Source organism: Pan troglodytes, chromosome 3 (assembly GCF_028858775.2).
Source record: "Pan troglodytes isolate AG18354 chromosome 3, NHGRI_mPanTro3-v2.0_pri, whole genome shotgun sequence".
Classification (NCBI taxonomy): domain Eukaryota; kingdom Metazoa; phylum Chordata; class Mammalia; order Primates; family Hominidae; genus Pan; species Pan troglodytes.
The window spans coordinates 171,164,820-171,192,370 of NC_072401.2; the positions used below are offsets into that span (position 1 = coordinate 171,164,820).

Here is a 27,551-nt window from a genome sequence, read left to right on the forward strand (position 1 = left end):
CCTCGTGATCTGCCTGCCTTGGCCTCCCAGACTGCTGGGATTACAGGCGTGAGCCACCGCGTTTGGCCTGCTATTTTGATACATCAATCTGACACGATTTCTGTGAGAAGACAAATCCACAATATTTGATAAAAATTAATTTATCAATAAATTAAAATACATATTAATACCTATTAACGTCAAGCACAGTTCTAGATAATGATATCCAAAATGAATTAGACACAATATTTTCTCTGAGGGGACTGTAAATTAGAAAAGAAAAAAGAACACATAAATCAATCAGTATGTTACAGAGAAAAAAATAAAGAGATAAGTACTAAACGATCTGGGGAAGAATGAAACAAAAAATATAGAAAGAACTAACTCTGTAAAGCCAAGAGGGGCGCCAGTGAGAACAGCCTTCGCAGAGCAGCCAATGGTCAGCCATTCATTGTTCGGGAAGGCCATAAAACACAGATAAAGTAGGACAGTTGTACATTCAAATCCCAAAACACTCACCAGTCCTGTGATTTTTCATTGTCTTTATCCTCTCTGAACCTCACAGTTTTTCTCTAAAATAGAAATGCTGTACTCTTTGCCTCTCTGCTATAGGGATTGCATGAGATAATTTACGTAAAGTACACATCTGTGTACCTAATAAATAGTAGCAATTGTTATTTATTTGGTTTCCATTAAATAAGGTTATTTGGCTTAAACACTACAAGTCTGGTTTTAGTTCCTGATGAAATGTATTAAGTTTCAGAATGCAAGTTTCTCATCTTTAGAATGCAGACTAAAAACAAAAACCTCCTATCTTAACCATGATCAGAAATTAAAATTTGAGCATTGTGAGAGACAAATTTATTGGCACTTTTATAATAATGATCTTCAGCAGCCTTCAGTAAATGCTTATGTTCTATAATCAAATGCATACGGATCTCTCCTCTGAGTCAACTAAACCAACAGATTAGAAGAACCTAAACAGACAAATTCAGACATGGAATCTAAATAAATGAACAAAGACAGATTACTAACTCTTACAATCACTTAAGAAGACAACTAAGTTACTGAAAATTTATGGGTGGTTCAGGATGACTACTGAGATGTGGCAACATCATTATAAGCTAATGTCATACACTTAAGTAACTTATGAGTACAGTTGAATTGGGCCTTCTGTATAAATATCATGGTGTATTATTTATAATCAGAACCTTAAAGCTTTTCAATATTAACTACATCTTGAGATAAAAGATGATAATGTACTTCAAATTATTGAAAGATAAACCATTACACTAAGCCTTTTATACGGAAAGTTGAGCAAATATGACATATCGCAAAAATTAACTAAGCCAGGAAAACAATATAAAGTTTCATATAAGAGAAAAATATAAAAATTTGGAACAAAGAATGACCCAATTTTATTACACAATTGATCACCCAGCTAAATCTATAATATATATTTCACTCTAAACATACTTTTTCACTGGGTGCAATGGCTCACACCTATAATCCCAGCACTCAGGAGGCTGAGGCAGGAGGAGCACTTGAGCTCAGGAGTTTGAGACCCAGTTAATTTTCTTTTTTCTTGTAGAAATGGAGTCTCGCCAGACCAGTGAGACTCCATTTGTACAACAAATAAGAACATTAGCTTATGTATGGTGACGTGTGCTAAGGGTCCCAGCTATAGACAGGCTGAGGCAGGAGGATCCCTTGAGCCCAGCAGGTCGAAATTGCAGAGAGCCATGTTCACACCACTGCACTCCAGCCTGAGTGACAGAGCAAGACACTGTTTCAAAACAAAACAAAACAAACAAAGCACAGTCTTTCAAAGTTTAACCACAGTTTTAAATATAAAAATGTGCAAAAAAAAAGATAAAACATTGACCTGAAAGTTTCATAATTCAGGTTTAAAAGAAATGCTTTAGAAGCTTTTTTTTTCTTAGCCATTTTTCTCACAAGGTTCAAAAATTTAAGGCTTTTCAACATTGCTTTTATTGTCACAAAAGGTTTTCAATTACCGCTGTAAAACTGTTTCTACTTCACGTGTCAATTTTGCCATGTGCTGAAAAATTAAGCAGCAGTGCCACCAAATGACGAAACTCAAAATTTCACCAAATAGTGAGGCGAGGCTTATAAACACATGAAACCACCAGTCTGCCTACTCTTGATGTCTGCCTACTCTTGATCAATAACAAACATATTTTCATCTTTATGCTGACTTATTAATAAGGATTTAATGTATGCTAGGAAAGTATTAAATGACTTAATTTCATATTTTGAATAGAGTAATTTCACACAGTTTTATACAGCCTAAAGATATATCATGGCCAAATCTTACCAAATTCATATTTAATGTCTCAAAACCTTATCTTTGAAGAACCAATAGTATAAAAGTATTTGTATTTGAATAAATTTTCTTAACTAGTATTGCCATAATGCTTTTATAAGAATATCTAAGAATAAGAACAAGGTAGCCAGAAGCAATGAGTGTGTACACCCTGTGGGGAGCCTTACAGGCGTGCATGGAAAGTCTAAAAATAAGACAAAGATGGAAACAGAAATACACAAGAATTTACATTCAAAATATTTTATCCAACCTAACCAAGACAGAATCTCCCTAATTCTATTTTTCACTGAATTTTAATTCTTAAAACATTGCTACCCTTTTAAAAAACTGAATCGATCTTCCTTACATACTTCATTCACAATATAGCATACGTGATGGCTGAAAACGTAACACTATATTACTTGGCCCTCCCAAAAAAAGGACCCATCATCACATATTGTTCTCCATATCTAAATCCCAATTGGTACTACAATTTTTATCATTAAATATGTCAAAGAGAAAATTTTATAAAATTAGGTATATACTGCCAAAGAATCACAATAGTTAAGGCAGTGATTTTTTTTCCCTTCACTTTTAAGTTCCAGGGTACATGTGCAGAATGTGCAGGCTTGTTATATAGGTAAATGTGTGCCATGGTGGTTTGCTGCACAGATCAACTCATCACCCAGGTATTAAGGCCAGCATCCGTTAGCTATTCTTCCTGATGCTCTCCCTTCCTCCACATCCCTCAAAAGCCCCAATGTGTGTTGTTCCCACCAATGTGTTCATGTATTCTCATCGTTCGGCTCCCACTTATAAGTGATACCATGAGGTGTTTGGTTTTCTGTTCCTGTGTTAGTCTGTTGAGGATAACAGCTTCCAGCTCCATCAATGTCCCTGCAAAGGACATGTTCTTGTTCCTTTCTGTGGCTGCATAGTATTCCATGGTGTATATGTACCGTGTTTTCTTTATCCAGTCTATCACTGATGGAAATCTGGGTTGATTCTATGTCTTTGCTATCGTGAATAGTGCTGCAATGAACATACGCATGCATGTATCTTTATAACAGAATGATTTATATATTTTGGGGTATATACCCAGTAATGGGATTGCTGGGTCAAATGGTGTACCTGCTTCTAGATCTTTGAGGAATCCCCACACTGTCTTCCAAAATGGCTAAACTAATTTACACTCCCACCAACAGTGTAAATGCATTCCTTTTTCTCTGTAACCTTGCCAGCATCTGTTGTTTCTTGATTTTTTAATAATTGCCATTCTGACTGGCGTGATATGGTATTTCTCTGTGGTTTTGATTTGCATTTCTCTAATGATCAGAGACGTTGAGCTTTTTTTCATGTTTGTTGGCTGCATGCATGTCTTCTTTTTAAGAAGTGTCTGTTTATGTCCTTTGCCCATTTTTTAATGCGTAAAAATGGACATTTTTGTTTTTTTCTTGTAAATTTGTTTAAGTTCCTTGTAGATTCTGGATATTAGCTCTTTGTCAGATGGATAGATTGCAAAAATTTTCTCCCATTCTGTAGGTTGTCTGTTCACTCTGATGACAGTTTCTTTTGCTGTGCAAAAGCTCTTTAGTTAATTAGATCCCATTTGCCAATTTTTGCTTTTGTCGCTATTGCTTTTGGCATTTCATCATGAAATCTTTATTTGCGCCTGTGTCCTGAACGATACTGCCTAGATTTTCTTCTAGGATTTCTATAGTTTTGGGTTTTACATTTACATCTTTAATCCATCTTGCGTTAACTTTTGTATAAAGTTTAAGGAAGGGGGATCCAGTTTCAATTTTCTGCATATGACTAGCCAGTTCTCCCAGCACCATTTATTAAATAGGAAATCCTTTCCCTATTGCTTGTTTTTGTCAGGTTTTTCAAAGATCAGTTCCGTGTAGGTATGTGGTTTATTTCTGAGTTCTCTATTCTCTTCCATTGTTCTATGTGTCTATTTTTGTACCAGTACCATGCTGTTTTGGTTACAGGGCAGTGATTTTTATCCTTTGTTAGATTGAAAATATTATACTTTTGAGAATCCAAGGAAATATACGTGGTTTTACTGAAGAAAATGCACCAACATACATACTGCCAAACTTTACATTAATATTTTAGGGGGCTTAATAATGCTTGCTTCAATTCTGAATTCCATGTTAACCACTCCTGAGTAATGGTCAATGAGTAAAGATAGATATATGAACACTACCCCCCAATATAACATCTAGATTATGCTATATTAGACTTTCTATTGAAATAATAGTTAAATAACTTTAATCAATTTTTTTTGTATATTAAGCTGGATCTAAATACTTACATTATGGATACTATTTTTCTATACAATTTAGATAGAGCAACATTAGAGAATATGCCCTTCATCTAGACGAGGAAATAAAGGCCACAAACATTAAGTCAATCTTCAAACAAGCTAATTAATTGGCAAGGCTGAGACCAAAATCAGGTATTCTGATTCCCAGTCTCATTTTTTTCCCACTATACTAGTGTGCATTAAATAAACATATGTTTCCTGAACATTTCCTTATGCACAGCTCTGGAATATCATGAGACACAGAATTCCCAATGAATTTATTTGTGTTACTATTCACCAGGTACCATGCTGAGCATTTTACATGGTAAATCAGTTAAGATTCTTTGGTTGAAGGCAATAGAAACTAACCATAGAGGGGCAGAGGGAGGGAGGGAAGGAGGCAGCTAGGTAGCCAGGCAGCCAGGCAGCCAGGCAAGGAGGGTGGTGACATCAGCAGGATGGCAAATTACAAATGCCTAATGCTCTACCCTCTGCCCCACAAAAAAGGACAAAAACAATGAATTGATAACTGCATTTTGACCAGAGTGACTTAAGAATGTCAGAGAATAGCAAGGGAGTGGCAGAAACCCTGTGAAGCACAGGCTAAGTATGGCCATATACAGAAGGGTGGAGTCATTGTTGTGCTATTCCCTTCCCCCAATGCCTAAGTCACAGCTGTGCCCCACCATTCATGGGCCCTTGTTGCTGCTGTACCCAGCCTCACAAAGTCTGGTCCATTGCTATGTCCTGCCATGCCAGAGTCACCACTACAAAGAACCTCCTCTCCTGGTGTCCGAGTTGCCACTGTGCCCTACTGGCTCCAGAAACTGAAGTGCAGTTATGCCCTGCTCCCTAGGGTCCAAGCCTCTAGAACATCTCTTCTTCTCCAGACCCATGCCAGTGCTGTGCCCTGACTCTCAGGATCAGAGTCACAGCTATATCCCTGCTACCTGGGCCCAAGCTACTGGGGAATGCCTTAGAGTCGGTCCCCACCTTTGTAGAACAGCTTCATCTACCCATACCTCAGAGAGTGAACTTGTACTCAAGTCACAAGTATCATAGTAATTCAGGAAGACAGTGGGCCCAGGACCCTAGCACCACTGTAGGCTGCTTGTGAGCTCTGCCAAATCTGACAACAAGAAGGATTTCCCCAACAAAGTCTCCCCACGGTACGATAAACAAGAGCAGGAGGACCCCCACTAAAGCCCTTGTCACTGAGAATCCTAATAACCTATGCTGCTACCACTGCTGTCACACACTCCTACAGTCATGGCTAAAGTACTTGCAGCCATTACTCAAATTGATTACAACTGAAGGAGCTGCATGGACACTACACTACCGTGCCTACCTGGAACCAGAGGCAGAACCTCTGCCCTTGAGCCACTATACCACCACCCACAGAGCCAATGCACCCTGCTCAACTGACCCCCTAGCAATCATCTATAGGTAAAATCATCCCCTACAAAAGCAACTCTATAGATTTGGAAGAGGTCACTGATCCACTAGATGTGCAGTTATCAATGCAAGGACACAAGAAACATGAAAAAGCAGGAAAACATGACACCATCAAAGGAATAATTCTCCAGATAATGACCCCAAAGAAATGGAAATTTACAAATTACCTGATAGAGAAATCAAAGTAATGATCTTACGGAAACTCAGGGATATACAAGAGAATAGACAATTCAATGAAATCAGCAAAATAATCCATGATATGAACACAAGCTCAATAAAGATATACATAACATAAAAAGAACCAAACAGAAATCTTGGGGCTGAAGAATTAAATGAATGAAATTGTTAAAAACTGAGAGCTTCAACAGCAGACTAGATCAAGCAGAGGAAACAATCTGTGAATTTGAAGATAGGTCTTTTGAAGTTGCCCAGATAGAGAAAAAGTGAAGAAAGCCTACAGGAATTATGGAACACCATGAAATGAACAAATGTCACAGTATGAGCTCTAGAAAGAGAAGAGATGAGGCCGGGCATGGTGGCTCACGCCTGTAATCCCAGCACTTTGGGAGGCCAAGGCGGGAGGATCACGAGGTCAGGAGATCAAGACCATCCTGGCTAACATGGTGAAGCCCTGTCTCTACTAAAAATACAAAAAATTAGCCAGGTGTGGTGGCACGCGCCTGTAGTCCCAGCTACTCGGGAGGCTGAGGCAGGAGAATCGCTTGAACCCAGGAGGTGGAGGCTGCAGTGAGCCAAGATTATGTCACTGCACTCCAGCAACAGAGGAAGACTCTGTCTCAAAAAAAAAAAAAAAAAAAAAGAAGAGATGGAGAAAGGCACAGAAGGCTTTTTAAGTGAAGTACTTGCTGAACACTTCCCAAGTCTTGGGAGTGATATGGTCATCCATATCTACAGAAGTTGAAAACTAGCAAACAGGTTCAATGCAAAGAGGTCCTCACCAAGGCACTTTATAATTTAAAACATTAAAAGTAAAAGACAAAGAATTTTAAAAGCAGAGGGAGAAGAGCATCAAGCAACATACAAGGGGCTCGCCATTAGACTATCAGCAGATTTCTTAGCAGAAATCTTGCAGGTCAGGAGAGAATGGGATAATATACTCAAGGTGCTAATTAAAAAAACCCTGCCAGCCAACAATACTATACTTAGAAAAGCTGTTTTTCAGAAATAAAATAGAAGTAAAGTCTTTCCCAGATAGACAGAAGCTAAGGGAATTCATCACCTCTAGAACTGATTTACAAGAAATGCTTAAGAGCTCTTCAACCAGAAACAAAAGAACAATAACTACTACCACAAGAACATATCAAAGTATAAAACTCACTGGTAGAGAGGTATTTATATATATTCAAATTCAGAATATTCCATTACTGCAACAATGGTGTGTAAATCTCTCAAATTGCTATTATAAAGGTTAAATGTTGAAACAGTAAAAAACAACTGTAATTGCATTAAGTTGTTATGAAGTCCAAAATGTAAAAAGGTATAAACTGTGACAGCCAAAATAATTGTGAGGAGGGTAAAAGTCTAGAATATCTTCATGTGACAAAGTTAAATTGTTATCAGCTTAAAATAGTCTATTATTACTATAAGATGCTTTGTGTAAGCCTCATGATTAACTTCAAAGCAAAAAACTACAGTAGATACACAAATGAGAACGAGAAAGGAATCAAAACTTAGCACATAGCACAAAATCACAAGAGTAGACAATAAGAGAGGAAGAAAGGAACAAAGGACCAAAAAACAACCAGAAAACAATAACAAATGCAGTAGTACATGCTTACCTATCAATAACAATCTTCAATGTAATTAAGCTCTCCAATCAAAAGATTTAGAATGGATGGAAAAATAAGATTCAGACGCTGCTTCAAGATTGTGACTACAGACATCTCATGCCCGTTCTCCTCAGAAGGAAGATCAAAATTACTGGTAAATCATCAAGTTTTGACAAGGAAACAGAGGGAACAGAGCCAGGACCTGTTGGAGTACCCACGTGAAGAAGATTGGGTGGAGAGAAAGAAAGCAGCAAAAGTCTGGTTGATAGCGACCGCTGAGGAACTCAGAGTCCAGCAGAAACTGTAGGTGGGAGTGTGTCTCTGCTCCCCTCACCCCTCTGACAACACACTGGCTGCTAAACAGCTGGGGAGCCCCTCAGCCCTTGCAAGCCAGGGCAACACTATTGGTGGCGATTAGAGGACTTCCTGAAAACAGAGAACTGGGTGAGCAGCTGACTTAGCCATGCTGCACCCACCTCTGATCCAAACTGAGATGGCAGTTGTCATACCAGTTGTGTACCTGTGGTGCCACTCCCCTTGCTTGTAGATCCTCTGCCCTTGAGCCACTGCACCACCACCCGCAGACATACTACACAACCTACTCTGACTTTGGCAAGTACATGACACCAGCAGATTCTCAGGGAGTTTGGGGTCTCCCACAGATTGAACCCTTGGCACAAACTGCCCCTCAAGGAGGAGACAGAGCAGACTGTCAAAGCCACCAATGGGAAACAGGAAATGTGGGTGCAGCAGTAACCACTGAAGGGGGCAGCGCCAATGCCTCGGAACAAACGTGGAGAAGGGGGTCATCTCTCACCTTCTCATCTCGCCAAAGTGCATGATTGTGGACATGGCAGCAGTTCTTTCTGTTGGGGCTCAATGGCCCTTTCTGGGCTTCTCTGGTGGCTCGATGAAAGTGAACAGAGCCTAAATAAATCTGCTGTATCTTACTCTTCGGCACCATCTACTGGACTGCAGCCTGAATTACACCGCCAAGCAAAAACTACAAAAAACAGCATCTGAGAAAGCCACCACACAAACCTACCTGCAACCAAAAAACCCATATGGAGCTTTGGCCCCCTAAAAGCACCCAGAAAAGAAGCCAATCGAGCATACACAACATACATCACAGTTACACCTTCAAGGGGAAAAAAAAATAAGTCCCATCCAAATAAACACAAATCCAAAAAAAGAATTGTCAACTCACTCAGATGAGAAGGAATCAGTGAAAGAACTCTGGAAGTACAAAAAGCCAAGGTGCTTTGTCATCTCCAAAGGATCGTTCTAGCTCCCTAGCAATGGATCCTAAGCAGACTGAAATATCTAAAATGATACATAAAGAACTTGGAATATTGATGGCAAGGAAACTCCACAAGATCTGAGAGGAAGTTGAAATTCAATACAAAGAAGCCAGAAAAATGATCCAGGACATGAAAGATGACATAATGATATTAACAAAGAACCAAACAGAACTTTTGGAATTAAAAAACTCACTATGGGAATTTCAAAATACAGTTGGAAGCCTTAACAACAAACTAGACAAAGCAGAAGAAGAATTTCAGAGCTCAAAGACTGGTCTTTTGAATTAACCCAGTCAGACAAAAATAAAGAGAAAGAATTTAAAAAAGCAAACAAGGCCTTCAAGAAATATAAGATTATGTAAAGCAACCAAACCAATGAATTACTGGCATTCCTGAGAGAGAAAAACAGAAAGTAAGGAAACTGGAAAACATATTTCAGGGTATGATTCTGAAAAATTTCCCCAATCTTCCAAGAGAGGTTGATATGCAGACACAAGAAATTCAGAGAACACCAGTGAGATACTATATAAGATGACCATCACCAAGGCACACAGTCATCAGACAATCCAGGGTCAATGTGAAAGAAACAATCTTAAAGGCAGCTAGAGAAAAGAACCAAATTGCCTCTTTTAAAGGGAATCCCATCAGACTCACAACGGATTTTTCTTTTTTTTTTTTTTTATACTTTAAGTTTTAGGGAACATGTGCACAATGTGCAGGTTTGTTACATACGTATACATGTAACATGTTGGTGTGCTGCACCCACTAACTCGTCATTTACATTAGGTACATCTCCTAATGCTATCCCTCCCCACTACCCCCACCCCACAACAGGCCCTGGTGTGTGATGTTCCCCTTCCTGTGTCCATGTGTTCTCATTGTTCAATTCCCACCTATGAGTGAGAACATGCAGTGTTTGGTTTTTGTCCTTGCGATAGTTTGCTGAGAATGATGGTTTCCAGCTTCATCCATGCCCCTACAAAGGACATGAACTCGTCATTTTTGATGGCTGCATAGTATTCCATGGTGTATATGGGCCACATTTTCTTAATTCAGTCTATCATTGTTGGACATTTGGGTTGGTTCCAAGTCTTTGCTATTGTGAATAGTGCCGCAATAAACATACGTGTGCTTGTGTCTTTATAGCAGCATGTTATATAATCCTTTGGGTACATACCCAGTAATGGGATGGCTGGGTCAAATGGTATTTCTAGTTCTAGATCCCTGAGGAATCGCCACACTGACTTCCACAATGGTTGAACTACTTTACAGTCCCACCAACACTGTAAAAGTGTTCCTATTTCTCCACATCCTCTCCAGCACCTGCTGTTTCCTGACTTTTTAGTGATTGCCATTCTAACTGGTGTGAGATGGTATCTCATTGTGGTTTTGATTTGCATTTCTCTGATGGCCAGTGATGATGAGCATTTTTTCATGTGTCTTTTGGCTGCATAAATGACTTCTTTTCAGAAGCGTCTGTTCGTATCCTTCGCCCACTTTTTGATGGGGTTGTTCTTTTCTTGTAAATTTGTTTGAGTTCATTGTAGATTCTGGATATTAGGCCTTTGTCAGATGAGTAAGTTGCAAAAATTTTCTCCCATTCTGTAGGTTGCCTGTTCACTCTGATGGTAGTTTCTTTTGCTGTGCAGAAGCTCTTTATTTTAATTAGATCCCATTTGTCAATTTTGGCTTTTGTTGCCATTGCTTTTGGTGTTTTAGACATGAAGTCCTTGCCCATGCCTATGTACTGAATGGTACTGCCTAGGTTTTCCTCTAGGGTTTTTATGGTTTTAGGTCTAACATTTAAGTCTTTAATCCATCTTGAATTAATTTTTGTATAAAGTGTAAAGAAGGGATCCAGTTTCAGCTTTCTACATATGGCTAGCCAGTTTCCCCAGCACCATTTATTAAATAGGGAATCCTTTCCTCATTTTTCGTTTTTGTCAGGTTTGTCAAAGATCAGATAGTTGTAGACATGCGGCATTATTTCTGAGGGCTCTGTTCTGTTTCATTCGTCTATACCTCTGCTTTGGTACCAGTACCATGCTGTTTTGGTTACTGTAGCCTTGTAGTATAGTTTGAAGTCAGGTAGTGTGATGCCTCCAGCTTTGTTCTTTTGGCTTAGGATTGACTTGGCAATGCGGGCTCTTTTTTGGTTCCATGTGAACTTTAAAGTAGTTTTTTCCAATTCTGTGAAGAAAGTCATTGGTAGCTTGATGGGGATGGCATTGAATCTATAAATTACCTTGGGCAGTAGGGCTATTTTCACGATATTGATTCTTCCTACCCATGAGCATGGAATATTCTTCCATTTGTTTGTATCCTCTTTTATTTCATTGAGCAGTGGTTTGTAGTTCTCCTTGAAGAAGTCCTTCACGTCCCTTGTAAGTTGGATTGCTAGGTATTTTATACTCTTTGAAGCAATTGTGAATGGGAGTTCACTCATGATTTGGCTCTCTGTTTGTCTGTTATTGGTGTATAAGAATGCTTGTGATTTTTGCACATTGATTTTGTATCCTGAGACTTTGCTGAAGTTGCCTATCAGCTTGAGGAGATTTTGGGCTGAGACGATGGGGTTTTCTAGATATACAATCATGTCATCTGCAAACAGGGACAATTTGACTTCCTCTTTTCCTAATTGAATACCCTTTATTTCCTTCTCCTGCCTGATTGCCCTGGCCAGAACTTCCAACACTATGTTGAATAGGAGTGGTGAGAGAGGGCATCCCTGTCTTGTGCCAGTTTTCAAAGGGAATGCTTCCAGTTTTTGCCCATTCAGTGTGATATTGGCTGTGGGTTTGTCATAGATAGCTCTTATTATTTTGAGATACGTCCCATCAATACATAATTTATTGAGAGTTTTTAGCATGAAGGGTTGTTGAATTTTGTCAAAGGCCTTTTCTGCATCTATTGAGATAATCATGTGGTTTTTGTCTTTGGTTCTGTTTATATGCTGGATTACGTTTATTGATTTGCGTATGTTGAACCAGCCTTGCATCCCAGGGATGAAGCCCACTTGATCATGGTGGATAAGCTTTTTGATGTGCTGCTGGATTCGGTTTGCCAGTATTTTATTGAGGATTTTTACATCGATGTTCATCAGGGATATTGGTCTAAAATTCTCTTTTTTTGTTGTGTCTCTGCCAGGCTTTGGTATCAGGATGACGTTGGCCTCATAAAATGCGTTAGGGAGGATTCCCTCTTTTTCTATTGATTGGAATAGTTTCAGAAGGAATGGTAACAGCTCCTCCTTGTACCTCTGGTAGAATTCGGCTGTGAATCCATCTGGTCCTGGACTTCTTTTGGTGGGTAAGCTATTAATTATTGCCTCAATTTCAGAGCCTGTTATTGGTCTATTCAGGGATTCAACTTCTTCCTGGTTTAGTCTTGGGAGGGTGTATGTGTCGAGGAATTTATCCATTTCTTCTAGATTTTCTAGTTTATTTGCGTAGAGGTGTTTATAGTATTCTCTGATGGTAGTCAGTATTTCTGTGGGATTGGTGGTGACATCCCCTTTATCATTTTTTATTGCATCTATTTGATTCTTCTCTCTTTTCTTCTTTATTAGTCTTGCTAGCAGTCTATCAATTTTGTTGATCTTTTCAAAAAACCAGCTCCTAGATTCATTGATTTTTTGGAGGGTTTTTTGTGTCTCTATTTCCTTCAGTTCTGCTCTGATCTTAGTTATTTCTTGCCTTCTGCTAGCTTTTGAATGTGTTTGCTCTTGCTTCTCTAGTTCTTTTAATTGTGATGTTAGGGTGTCAATTTTAGATCTTTCCTGCTTTCTCTTGTGGGCACTTAGTGCTATAAATTTCCTTCTACGCACTGCTTTGAATGTGTCCCAGAGATTCTGGTATGTTGTGTCTTTGTTCTCATTGGTTTCAAAGAACATCTTTATTTCTGCCTTCATTTCATTATGTACCCAGTAGTCATTCAGGAACAGGTTGTTCAGTTTCCACGTAGTTGAGCGGTTTTGAGTGAGTGTCTTAATCCTGAGTTCTAGTCTGATTGCACTGTGGTCTGAGAGATAGTTTGTTATAATTTCTGTTCTTTTACATTTGCTGAGGAGTGCTTTACTTCCAACTACGTGGTCAATTTTGAAATAGGTGTGGTGTGGTGCTGAAAAGAATGTATATTCTGTTGATTTGGGGTGGAGAGTTCTGTAGATGTCTATTAGGTCCGCTTGGTGCAGAGCTGAGTTCAATTCCTGGATATCCTTGTTAACTTTCTGTCTTGTTGATCTGTCTAACGTTGACAATGGGGTGTTAAAGTCTTCCCATTATTATTGTGTGGGAGTCTAAGTCTCTTTGTAGGTCTCTAAGGACTTGCTTTATGAATCTGGGTGCTCCTGTATTGGATGCATATATATTTAGGACAGTTAGCTCTTCTTGTTGAATTGATCCCTTTACAATTATGTAATGGCCTTCTTTGTCTCTTTTGATCTTTGTTGGTTTAAAGTCTTTTATCAGAGACTAGGATTGCAACCCCTGCCTTTTTTTGTTTTCCATTTGCTTGGTAGATCTTCCTCCATCCCTTTATTTTGAGCCTATGTGTGTCTCTGCACATGAGATGGGTTTCCTGAATACAGCACACTGACGGGTCTTGACTCTTTATCCAATTTGCCAGTCTGTGTCTTTTAATTGGAGCATTTAGCCCACTTACATTTAAGGTTAATATTGTTATGTGTGAATCTGATCCCTTCATTATGATGTTAGCTGGTTATTTTGCTCATTAGTTGATGCAGGTTCTTACTAGCCTCGATGGTCTTTACAATTTGGCATGTTTTTTCAGTGGCTGGTACTGGTTGTTCCTTTCCATGTTTAGTGCTTCCTTCTGGAGCTCTTTTAGGGCAGGCCTGGTGGTGACAAAATCTCTCAGCATTTGCTTGTCTGTAAAGTATTTTATTTCTCCTTCACTTATGAAGCTTAGTTTGGCTGGATATGAAATTCTGAGTTGAAAATTCATTTCTTTAAGAATGTTGAATAATGGCCCCCACTCTCTTCTGGCTTGTAGAGTTTCTGCCTAGAGATCAGCTGTTAGTCTGATGGGCTTCCGTTTGGAGGTAACCCAACCTTTCTCTCTGGCTGCCCTTAACATTTTTTCCTTCATTTCAACTTTGGTGAATCTGACAATTATGTGTCTTGGAGTAGTTCTTCTCGAGGAGTATCTTTGTGGCATTCTCTGTATTTCCTGAATATGAATGTTGGCATGCCTTGCTAGATTGGGGAAGTTCTCCTGGATAATATCCTGCAGAGTGTTTTCCAACTTGGTTCCATTCTCCCCATCACTTTCAGGTACACCAATCAGACGTAGATTTGGTCTTTTCACATAGTCCCATAATTCTTGGAGGCTTTGTTTGTTTCTTTTTATTCTTTTTTCTCTAAACTTCTCTTCTCGCTTCATTTCATTCATTTGATCTTCCATCACTGATACCCCTTCTTCCAGTTGACAAATTGGCTACTGAGGCTTGTGCATTCGTCATGTAGTTCTTGTGCCATGATTTTCAGCTCCATCAGGTTCTTTAAGGACTTCTCTACGCCATTCATCTAATTTTTTTTCAAGGTTTTTAACTTCTTTGCCATGGGTTCGAACTTCCTCATTTAGCAAGGTGTAGTTTGATCATCTGAAGCCTTCTTCTCTCAACTCGTCAAAGTCATTCTCTGTCCAGCTTTGTTCTGTTGCTGCTGAGGAGCTGCATTCCTTTGGAGGAGGAGAGGCACTCTGATTTTTAGAGTTACCAGTTTTTCTGCTCTGTTTTTTCCCCATCTTTGTGGTTTTATCTACCTTTGGTCTTTGATGATGGTGACATACAGATGGGGTTTTGGTGTGGATGTTCTTTCTGTTTGTTAGTTTTCCCCCCAACAGTCAGGACCCTCAGCTGCAGGTCTGTTGGAGTTTGCTGGAGATCCACTCCAGACCGTTTGCCTGGGTATCAGCAGCGGAGGCTGCAGAACAGTGGATATTGGTGAACAGCAAATGTTGCTGCCTGATCATTCCTCTGGAAGTTTTGTCTCAGAGGAGTACCAGGCTGTGTGAGGTGTCAGTCTGCCCCTACTGGGGGGTGCCTCCCAGTTAGGCTACTCGGGGGTCAGGGACCCACTTGAGGAGGCAGTCTGCCCGTTCTCAGATCTGCAGCTGCGTGCTGGGACAACCACTACTCTCTTCAAAGCTGTCAGACAGGGACATTTAAGTCTGCAGAGGTTTCTGCTGCCTTTTGTTTGGCTATGCCCTGCCCCCAGAGGTGGAGTCTACACAGGCAGGCAGGCCTCCTTGAGCTGCGGTGGGCTCCACCCAGTTTGAGCTTCCCGGCCACTTTGTTTACCTACTCAAGCCTTGGCAATGGTGGGCGCCCCTCCCCCAGCCTCGCTGCCGCCTTGCAGTTTGATCTCAGACTGCTGTGCTAGCAATGAGCGAGGCTCCGTGGGCGTAGGACCCTTTGAGCCAGGCGCCGGATATAATCTCCTGGTGTGCCATTTGCTAAGACCGTTGGAAAATCGCAGTATTAGGGTGGGAGTGACCTGATTTTCCAGGTGCCGTCTGTCACCCCTTTCTTTGACTAGGAAAGGGAATTCCCTGACCTCTTGCACTTCTCGGGTAAGGTGATGCCTCGCCCTGCTTCGGTTCATGCTCGGTGCGCTGCACCCACTGTCCTGCACCCACTGTCTGACACTCCCCAGTGAGACGAACCCAGTACCTCAGTTGGAAATGCAGAAATCACCTGTCTTCTGTGTTGCTCACGCTGGGAGCTGTACACTGGAGCTGTTCCTATTCGGCCATCTTGGCTCCCCCTCCAACAACGGATTTCTTAGCAGAAATCTTACAAACCAGAAGACATTGGTGGCCTATTTTTAGCCTTCTTAAAGAAAAGAAATGCCATCCAAGAATTTCACAGCCTGCCAAGCTAAGTAAGCTTCATAAACAAAGGAGAAATAAAGTTTTTCCCAGACAAGCAATTGCTAAGAGAATTTGTCACCAGCAGATAGGCCCTACAAAAATGCTTAAAGGAGTTCTAAACATGAAAATAAAAGAATGATACTTGCTGCCACAGAAGTACATGTAAGTTCAAAGCTACTGCCACTATAAAGCAACTATACAATTGAGACTACAAAGCAATAGTTAACACTAAGAGAGGAAGAAAACCTCACATATCAGTATTAACGCTGAACATAAATGGCCTAAATGCTTCACTACAAACACAGAATGGCAAATTGGATGAAAAAACAAGACCCAACCATCTGCTATCTTCAAGAGACCCATCTCACATGTAATGACACCCAAAGGACTTGATGTAAAGGGATGGAGAAAGATCACACAAATTTAAAACAAAAAAGATCAGGGCTTGCTACTCTTGTATCAGATAAAACAGATTTTAAATCAACAACAGTACAAAAGGAGAAAGAAAAGTACTACATAATGATAAAAGGTTCAATTAAACAAGAGGATTTAACTATCCTAAATATGTACGTGCCCAACACTTGAGGACCCTGATTTATAAACAATTACTACTAGATCTAAGAAAAGGGACAGACAATAATATCATACAATAATAGTGGACACTTTAACACCCCACTGATAGCATTAAACTGATCAAGGCCCAAAACTAATAAATTCTAGACTTAAATTGGACACTTGACCAGTTGGACCTAATTAGCATCTACAGAACACTCCACCAAACAACCACAGAATATACATTCTTTTTATCTGCACACAGAACATAGTCTAAGACTGACCACATACTCAGTCATAAAGCAAGTCTCAATAAATTTTTTAAAAAACTGAAATCATACTAAGCATCTTCTTGGACCATAGTAGAATAAAAATAGAAATCAATACCAAGAGGAACTCTCAAAGCCACACAAATACATGGAAAGTAAACAACCTGCTTCTGAATGACTTTTGGAAAACAATAAAATTAAGGCAGACATTTAAAAAGATTTTTGAAACAAATGAAAGTAGAAACACTACATACCAAAACCTCTGAGATACGGTAAAAGCAGTTAAAAGGAAAGTTTACAGCATTAAATGCTTATACAAAAATAATAGAAAGATCTCAAATTAACAACCTAATGCTGCACCTACAGGAACTAGAAGAACAAAAAGAAACTAAATCAAAAGCTAGCCGACGAAAAGAAATAACTAAAATCAGAGCGGAACTAAATTAAATTGAGACCAAACAGCCATAGAAAAGATCAAAGAAAAGTTGGTTCTTCAAAAAGATAAACAAGATTAATAAACTTCTGGAAAGATTAACACATGAAAAAAAGAGAAGATTCATAAACACAGTCAGAAATAACAAAGGTGACATTACAACGGATCCCACAGAAATACAAAAGATCCTCAGAGACTACTATAAACATCCCCATGTGCACATACTATAAAATTAGGAAATGAACAAATTCTTGGAAACACACAATCTCCCAAGATTGAACTAGGAAGAAACTGAAACCTTGAACAGACCAATAATGAGTACAAAATTGAATCAGTAATAAAAAAAAAAAAACTACCAATCAAAAAAAAGTCCTGGACCAGACAGATTCACAAGATACACAAAGAAGGCTGATGCCAATCCTACTGAAATTATTGAAAATAAATTAAGATGGAGAGATTCCTCCCTAACTCATTCTACAAGACCAGTTTCATCATGATATCAAAATATGGCAAGGGCACAACAAAAAAAGAAAACTACAGGCCAATGTTGCTGATGAAAATAGACACAAAAATCCTCTATAAAATATTAGCAAACTAAATCCAGTAGCACATTAAAATGAAAATTTGTATGATCAAGTGAGCCTTATTCCTGGGATGCAAGGATGGTTCAACACACACAAACCAATAAATGTGATTCCCCACATAAACAGAATTTTAAAAAAGAATATGATCACCTCAATATACACATAAAAAGCATCTGATAAAATCCAACATTGCTTTATGATAAAAAACACTTAACAAATTAGGCATCAAAGGAAGATATCTCAAAATATTAAGAACCACCTATGACAAACCCACAGCCAACATCATGCTGAATGAGCAAAAAGTTAGAAGGATTCCTCCTAAGAACTAGAACAAGACAAGGATTCCATTCTTAGCAATCCTATTCAACACAGTACTGGCAGTCCCAGCCAGAGCAATCAGGCTAGAGAAAAAAATAAAAGACATCCAAATAGGAAAAGAGAAAGTCAAATTATCTCTTTGTGGACAATTTAATTCTGTACCTGGAAAATTCTAACAATTCCACCATGATTCCTAGACTTGATGAGTGACTTCAGTAAAGTTTCAGGACATAAAATCATTGTACAAAAATCAGTAGTATTTCTATACTCCAATACCATTCAAGCTGAGAATGAAATCAGTAATGCAATCTCATTTACAATAGCCACTCACACACAAAAATACTGAGGAATACATTTACCCAAGGAGGTGAAAGATCTCTACAAGGAGAACTACAAAACACTGATGAAGAAAATCATAGATGACATAAACAAATGGAAGTGCATTCAATGCCCATGGAAGGAGACTTGGTATCATTAAAATGTCCATACTGCCTGAAGTAATCTACAGAATCAATTCAATTTCTATCAAATTACCAATGTTATTTTTTTGTAAAAAATAAAAAAACCTAAAATTCATATAGAACCACAAAAGACCCAGAATAGCCAAAGTTATCCTGAGCAAAAAGAACAAAACTGGAGGAATCACATTACCTGACCTCGAATTATACTACAGAGCTGTAACCAAAACAGCATGGTGCTGGCATAAACACAGGCACATAGAACAGTGGAACAGAATAGAGAACCCAGAAATAAATCCATACATCTATAGTGAATTCATTTTTGACAAATGTTCCAGGAATATACGTTTGAGAAAAGACAGTCTCTTCAATAAATGGTGCTGGGAAAACTGGATATCCATATGCAGAAGAATGAAACTAGACTCCTATCTTTTGCCATATACAAAAATCAAATCAAAATGTATTAAAGACTTAAATCTGAGGCCTCAAACTATGAAACTACTAAAAGAAAACACTGGGGAAACTCTCTAGGACACTGGCCTAGGCAAAGACTTCTTCAGTAATATCCCATAACCACAGGCAACCTAAGTAAAAATGGACAAATGGACTTGATTGCACATCAAGTTAAGAAGCTTCTGCACAGCAAAGGAAACTATCAACACAGTGAAGAGACAACCCACAGAATGGGAGAAAATATCCGCAAACTACCCATCTGACAAGGGATTAATAACCAGAATATATAAGGACCTCAAACCACTCAACAGGAAAAATCTGATAATCCAATTTAAAATGGGCAAAAGATCTAAATAGACATTTCTAAAAAGATGACATGCAAATGGCAAACAGGCATATGAAAAAGTGCTCAACATCACTGATCATCAGAGAAATACAAATCAAAATGACAATGAGTTATCTCACCCCAGTCAAAACAGCTTTCATCAAAAGGACTAGCAATAACAAATGCTGGCGAGGATGTGGAGAAAAGGGAACCCTCTTACACTCGTACACTGTTGGTAGGAATGTAAACTAGTACAGCCACTTATGGAGAACAGTTTGGAGGTTCCTCAAAAAACTAAAAATAGAACTACCATACAATCTAGCAATCCCACTGCTAGGTATGTACCCAAAAGAAAGGAAATCAGTATATCAGAGATATCCGCACTCCCATGTTTATTGCAGGACTAGTCACAATAGCCAAAATCTGGAAGCAACCTAATTGTCCATCAACAGATGAGTGGATAAAGAAAACTGTGGGACATAAACACAATGGAGTACTATTCAGCCATAAAATAGAATGAGATCCTGTCATTTGCAACAATATGAAAGGAACTGGAGTTCTATTACGTTAGGTGAAATAAGCCCGGCACAGAAAGACAGATTTTGCACGTTTTCACTTATTTGTGGAAACTAAAAGAATTAAAACAATTGAATTCATGGAAACAGAACATGATTGTTATCAAAAGCTGGAAAGGGTAGTGCATGAAAGTGGGAATGGTTAATGGGTACAAAAATTAGATAAAATGAATAAGATCCAGTATTTGATAGCACAACAGGGTGAATATAGTCAACAATAATTTATTGTACCTTTAAAAATAACTAAGAGTGTAACTCGATTGTTTGAAATGCAAAGAAAGGATAAATGCATGAGGTGATAGATACCCATTTACCCTAATGTGATTAGTTTGTATTTATGCCTGTATTAAAATATCTCATGTATCCCATAAATATATACATCTACCATGTACCTACAAAAATTAAAAGTAAAAAAAAAATTTTTTTTAAGGCACAACTTACAGAAAACAGGGGAAACAGCGTAAGAAAAAGACTTCAACATTGGGCAGATCCAGGTTCAAATCTTTGTTCTGCCCTTAGTTGGAAATATTTTATATAATTATTTTATCCTTTCTATATATGCTTTGTAAAGTTGTAAGGATTAAAAAAAAACAATAAATATACAGTTAATCCTTGAACAACACAGGTTTGACCAGCACAAATCCACTTACACACAATTTTTTTTTCTGCCTCTGCCACCCGAGACAGCAAGACCAACCCTCTTACTCCTCCTTCCTCAGCCTACTCCACCTGAAGATGAGGATGAAGACCTTTATGATGATCCACTTCCATTTAAAAATAGTAAATATATTTTCTCTTCCTTATGATTTTCTTAATAACATTTTTCCTTTAGCTTTGTTGTAAGAATACAGCATATAATACACATAACATAAAATACATGTTACTCTATGTTATTGGCAAGGCTTCCAGTCAACAGTAGGATATCAGTAGTAAAGACTATGGGGAGTCAAAAGTCATATGTGAATTTTTGACTGTGCAAGGGGCCAATGCCCCAACCCCCATGTTGTTCATGGGTCAATAGTAGAGTGGTTATAATATGCCTGGCATAAAACAAGCAATAAACTATAGGAACTGTTGTTACTATGATGTATATCATGACTATTTGCCAATGATCTAGTTGTAGGCTAAAACCCAGAAAATTAACTTAAAATTGGCAGAACAGGAAAACTCACTGGATAAGAGGATAAGCAAAAACTCAAAATGTCTGCAAATATTAGCAATATTCTGTTAGGAAAAAAAACCTTTAAAGATTGAAATGGAATTATAAACTATCTAGAAATAACCTTTATAAGAAATACAACAGATAAGTGTGAAAATGATCAAAATTTGTGTAAGAGATATAAAAGAAACTATGAGTAAATGTAGAAATTTAACTTGTTTCTGTATAAAAACTATTATAACTATGTCAATTATTCTTAACTTGTAGGTTTAATATAATACTAATCAAAATTACAATAGGATTGAAAAAAAAAAGAAACAAGAATTACCCTAAAAATGTATCTGGTAAAGAAAAAGAGAGCAAATAACCAAGAATAATAAGTGTAAAAAGGAGAGTAAAGGGGAAATGAGGAAAGAATTCTATTAGAAATTAAAGCATATTGTAAATAATTACTAATACAACGAGGTACTGGCAGAAAAGACAGAGTAATAGAGCAAAGGAGAAAGCCCAAAGGAAGATATAGCTTGATACATACTTGCTATAGATTCATTCACTGGTATATATAAGAATTTAATAAGTCTTACAAGTAGCATTATAAATCAGTGGCAGAAGGATGATGTAGTCATTAAATTATGCTGGGATTTTGATAAGCTACTTGGCAATAGTAAATTAAAAATTTTTAAATAAAATAAGGGCTGGGCGCGGTGGCTCATGCCTATAATCCTAGCACTTTGGGAGGCTGAGGCGGGCAGATCACAAGGTCAGGAGTTTGAGACCTGCCTGGCCAACATGGTGAAACCCTGTCTCTACTAAAAATACAAAAATTAGCCAGGCGTGATGGTACGTGCCTGTAGTCCCAGCTACTCGGGAGGCTGAGGCAGAAGAATCGCTTGAACCCAGGAGGTGGAGCCGAGATCGTGTCACTGCACTTCAGTGAGCCGAGATCATGTCACTGCACTTCAGCCTGGGTGACAGAGCAATACTCCATCTCAAATAATAATAATAATAAATAAATAAGATAAATTAGTTCTGACTTCAAATCAATCTCCCAAATAACTTCCACATTGATTATTCTTAAATGCGAGAGAGACAGAGAGAGACTGAGAAAGATAGGTAATGAGAAAGGGTGAGAGAGAGAATGAGAACGAAAAAACAGAAAAAAAAAAGCACTAGAAAATTATAATACTGATGTACTACCCAGGAAGAGCTATAAAAATGTTAATACAACCAGGATTAAGAATATGAGCTAAATCTTACATGCTCTTCCCACACTTTTTTTTCTCTCTCATAAGCCTCCTTTCTCTTTCGTTCTAGTTGTTCTTTTAGTACAGCAGCACGTGCATTTGCATGGGCCTAAAAATAAAAACAATTAACAAAATGAGTTACCAGAAAGAAGGGCATAGGGTTTTTGTTTTTTTTTTTTGCCAGGTCTATGAAGATATTTACTTATTAGCCAAAAAAGAAGTGTGCATGTGGTCTTAGAATAAAAATGTAAGCTCACTCTAAATCTCTAGCACCTAAAACCAGCCTTGACATACAGCAGGTGTTCAATAAATATTTGCTGAGTGAAAATAAAGGCAGGTATATTTGAACGTGAAAAAAATGTAAAAATTTAAAACAATTATTATACACAGACTTCATTTGCCTTCATGGGGATGTATATTCGTATATTTTTTATTTTTAAGGTTACCATTTTTTTCAAGATTACTTATATGATAGTTTCATGTATTTATGCCATGGTTTTATCTATTTTCATAAACATAATACAAAAAGAGAAAAATACTATTTTTAGAAACCAAAAAGTGGAGGAGAAAGATGAAAGAAAAAGGAAGAGACTAAAGTGATATAACTATGCAAAACTTAAGAACACAATTTGCTATCTCAGCTTTCAATTTTCTCTAAGAAAACCTGTATCATTTCCAGTCTATACCTTCAGTGATTCGATTTTTTTGCGCCTCATGTCAGCCTCTTCACTTCCTTCTTGTCCTTCAGAATGATTAGCTTCTTTCTACAAAATAAGTAGATAAGCAAATCACTTAGGATAGATTCATCAAATTGAGTGCAGAGCTCTGTGAAAGATAACAATGAATAACTAAAATCTAAAAATATAAAATGGAAATCATTTAATGCTGTTAGTTTTCTCCTAAAGCTGCAACTGAACTCTCCACCACTATCAGCCTTTCAGAACAATGGAACAAAAAGATAATGATATAAAATGCATTTTAATCCTCCCATGAATACTAGTTATATTTTCCTCTCAGAATTTCTCTGGAACAAATGGTCTTATCAATTTAAAATCACATAAATAAGATTTACTTTATGTGTAGTTTTTTGATCTTTGAACTTCCACTGTCGTCATCAGTTTTGTTGTTGTTGTCGTTGTTGTTAATGGCACAGCATTTTAAATGTTAACCTACTATGATATCATTCAATTTCTTCAAAAAAATAGCTTTTCAACCTACCTTTTCACCACGAAGTTTGGCTTTAATCTGTTGGCGCTCATTGAAATTCTGTAGTCTTATTTGCCTCAGTCTTGCCAGATAAACCTACAAGGAGGCAAAAACCCCAACATAATAATGTAAAAGCAAAGCTATTGACATTTTTACTGCTAGATTTTTTTAAAATTTAAGGAACAGTGTTAATTTGAACACAAGAAATAAAAGTTCTGAAATCCGGTTAATGGAAATGTAATATTAGCTTTCAAGTGTTTAATTAAGAACAATTTATTTCTGAAAAGAAAGAAATACATTATAAAATTACAAATTTTTAATTTAATCAAAAGAAAAGAAACTGAAATCATAATATTGAATAAGTTACGGGGCAAAATTATAACACAGAATGTCAGTCAAAAATATATTAACAGGTCCCTATAGACCTACAAAATCTTCAAATAATTGTTAAGAATTTAAACCATGCAAGAAAAGAAGGCAATAAATTCAAAAATGGCTATGTGATGGAGGTAGCGAACATGCGGGAAGCATACCTCTTCCTCTTTGTTTCTTGGCTTCCCTCCTCTTGAAGAGCTGGGCCTGCCTCCATACATAGCTGCCAGGTTTTGCAGGATTCCCTGTTTATCATTTAATGTACTAAGTTTAAAGAATGACTAAGGCTACATTATTATCTTACCAAGGAATATCCAGGTGCTACTTTATTTCTTTTGGCAAATACTGACCATTTCTTGATGATAAACTGTGATAACAAACCCTGGCGTTTTCCTATGTCAACTTGAAATATATATTTAGTGAGAACAGAAGGAAGCAATTAAGCCCCAAACATAATTATTCAAAACAGAGACCAGCTATCTTTGTGTTAGTCACTTAAGAGGGGTTTTTTTTGTTTGCTTGCTTGTTTGTTTTAAATCACTGCTTTGGAGGTTAAACCCCAAACCAAATTTTCCTCTACAAACAGCCAATCCATTTCGACATATGTCTATATATATACTAAACACATACAAAATAAGATATTTGAGATCGCTTTTTCTGAATTCAACAAATGGGTTGTATATTAATTAAGAGATCTCAATCAAACTCTGTGCACTCAGGCATGTTCAGTTACTATACAGCAAATGTTCAAACCCAATCAAAAATGGACTCATTTTTGAACATAGTTTATATATTTCTCTTCCTTCAGCATACAAGCATGCTTCGACTTACTCCCTTAAAAAAACTCTTTAGTCCCACTTTCCTGTCAAATGTCTTTTTATTGGCTTATTGAATGTGTATTTTTTTATTCATCATCTCAATTTTCCTGCTTCCCAGTCATTTTTTAGCTCACTACAATCTAGTTTCTGATCCCATTATGACTGAAAATTTTCTAAGGTCACCAATGACTTTCTACTTCACAACTGAAATGAGCCCTTTTGAGTGATTTTTGCATTTAACATTTCCACTGGAAATTAGTTTTGACTGAATCCACTTAATTTATATATGTATTTTTTCTGTCATAACATAATACATACTCATTATAGAAAATTTATTAAAAAATAAAGAAAATGTGAATCATTTATAATTCTGCCATCTGAGAAACTTAAAATTTGAGGGTACTGTCTTCCAAATTTCCTTCTCTGCATATGTATAATACATACATGTTTATTTTTATAAAACTGGTATTTTACTAGTTATCCAGACAATATTATATCCTAAATCTCTTCCCACATCCATTTAATATTCCTTACAAACACTATTCTTAAGTGACTATATACTATTCATAACACTCCACTATACAAATGTTCTATAATTCACACATTTTTAAAAAGTCTCTCTTCTCTTTCAGTATTTATAATGGCACTCTCTCGGGTTCTTCCAATTGTCACTATTTTTCACAGGCTTTTCTCTCCTTGGCTTGTTGCTGAATGCCAATATTTTCTAGAGTTTCATTTGCTGGCCCTCCTTCTCTTCTCATCCCCAGGCTTTAACATATGCTGCCAATTCCCAAACCTTGTAGCCCTTTTCTCTTTACAGCTTTCTGTGTATGTTAAACTGACATCTGGGCAACTCCACTCTTACGCAGCAAAGCTACCTCAATTTATAAACCTGACTTTATCCTTCTTTTTACTATATAATCTTATTCCCAATTCAGTTATTGAACATGATCAGCCACTCAAGTCAGCAAACTAGGAATTACATTTGCCTCTTACCTACTATACTCAAATATGCCAAATTACAGTTCTATCTCCTAATAATTCTATAATTGATCATTTCAGTTTCTGCCTTAGCTCAGCCTCTCTTCTTTTGACTCTTAAATTGCTAAATGAGTTTCCCAACTCATCCTACCTCTAGTCTCACATCCCACAATTCCATTCTCTACAATGCCCTGAGAGTAACCTTTCTCTTTCACATCAAATCCCACACAAATCCTTCAATGGTTACTATTATCTTCAGACTTTAATTCACATTCTGTTGAATGGCAGGTAAAGCCATTTGTGATCTCGCCATTTCTAGTCTCATCTCTGCCACTGCTCAGTCATAAATCCTACATTCTGGCTACGACAACTACTTGTGGTCTGTAAACTGTACCATGATCTCACTCATCCTCTTAAGATGGGTAACTCTACTCATCTTCCAAAACTCAAACCAAGTATCTCACCCTAGAAGCCTCTTCAAAGCCTTCTCTAGGGAGTTAAGTGTGCTTCCTTTGACCTTCCATACCATTTCTTTATAGAAACCTCTCACAGTAGCACTCATTAGAGTGCATTATAATGGTGGAAGGGCAGTATGTTTTAGTTAAGAACATGAAATACAGACTCTGAAATCTGTTTTTGTCAACATCACATAAACACTGCTGATCTTAAACAAAACTGCTTAAACTTGTTGTTAAGCCTAGGCATAAAAACACCTACTTCTTGGGTGTACCAGCGCAAAAAAGTATTACTGTAAGAGCATGCCCTACCTTTTTTCTTTTGCAGCATGACAAAGCGCCTTTACTCACTCAGTTTCCTCCCCTCTTCAAGAAGGCCCTTGCAATAGCTTATCAGTATTTGAGCTTTTGAGATATATATAGGTCAAAGAGTTGGGGAGATGAAGGAAAATAAGAAATAAGCAGCGCTGGGCAAAGATGTGAGATAAATTCTGAAAAGGCATATGGGAGTATCTACAAAGTTAAGGGGAGTGGGTGGTAGTGAATTGAGTATTGCTATAGATGATAACTTCCTTTCATGATATTTGAGAAATGCAAGAATCTGAGTTACTCTGAAGTTTTAAAACCTTTTTAGTTTGAAATATTATAGATATACAGAAAGGTGAAAAGAATATACAGGGAGGTCCTGTGCGCCCCTTCACCCAGCCTTTCCCAAATTTCTCACCTTGCATAGCTACATTACACCATCAAAACCAGGAAACTGACACTGATTCAAATTATAGATATAATCTTTAATTTGTGCCGTGCATCTACACAATTTTGTCACTCATGTCATCTTATGTTAATTCCACCCTAATCAAGACGCTTAGCTGTATTATTACTGGAACACTTCATAGCCACATTCACTACCTCCATCCCTAACCCATCGACCATTAAACTGTTCTCCATCTTGATAATTATGTCATAATTTCTATATAGACTCACAATATGTGTCCTTTTGAGACTGAGTGTTTTCATTCAATATAATTATATATGGTCCATCTATGGTATTGCAATGCATCAATAGTTCATTCCTTTTCATTGCAAAGCAATATTCCATGGGGTGGATATAGTGTTATGATACAGTCTTTTCATTCATTCACCCATTAAAGGGCATTTGGGTAGTTTTAAGTTTTTTTGCTATTACAAATAAAGTTTCTATGAATATTCATGAATGAGTTTCTAAGTGACAACAAGTTTTCTTTTCTCTGGAACATATGCACAAGAATGAAATCGCTGGTTCTTGGTATGAAG

General features: G+C 37.5%; 1 protein-coding gene across 39 annotated transcripts in view; it reads right to left on the minus strand.

Moving 5' to 3' along the window:
* NEK1 (NIMA related kinase 1) overlaps window positions 1-27,551 on the minus strand; it is a 212,279-nt gene that overhangs the window by 91,111 nt on the left and 93,617 nt on the right. For 20 of the 39 annotated variants that reach the window (XM_054683926.2, XM_054683923.2, XM_054683925.2 and 17 more), the window contains 3 exons: window positions 23,645-23,728; window positions 23,113-23,190; window positions 22,440-22,535 (listed from right to left, as the gene is read on the minus strand). In XM_054683926.2, the coding sequence (XP_054539901.1) occupies window positions 22,440-22,535; window positions 23,113-23,190; window positions 23,645-23,728 (258 nt within the window). Of the gene's footprint in view, window positions 1-22,439; window positions 22,536-23,112; window positions 23,191-23,644; window positions 23,729-24,165; window positions 24,250-27,551 lie in introns of those variants that run through there. The other 19 variants (XM_001153290.6, XM_526727.7, XM_054683924.2 and 16 more) reach the window with 2 other exon arrangements.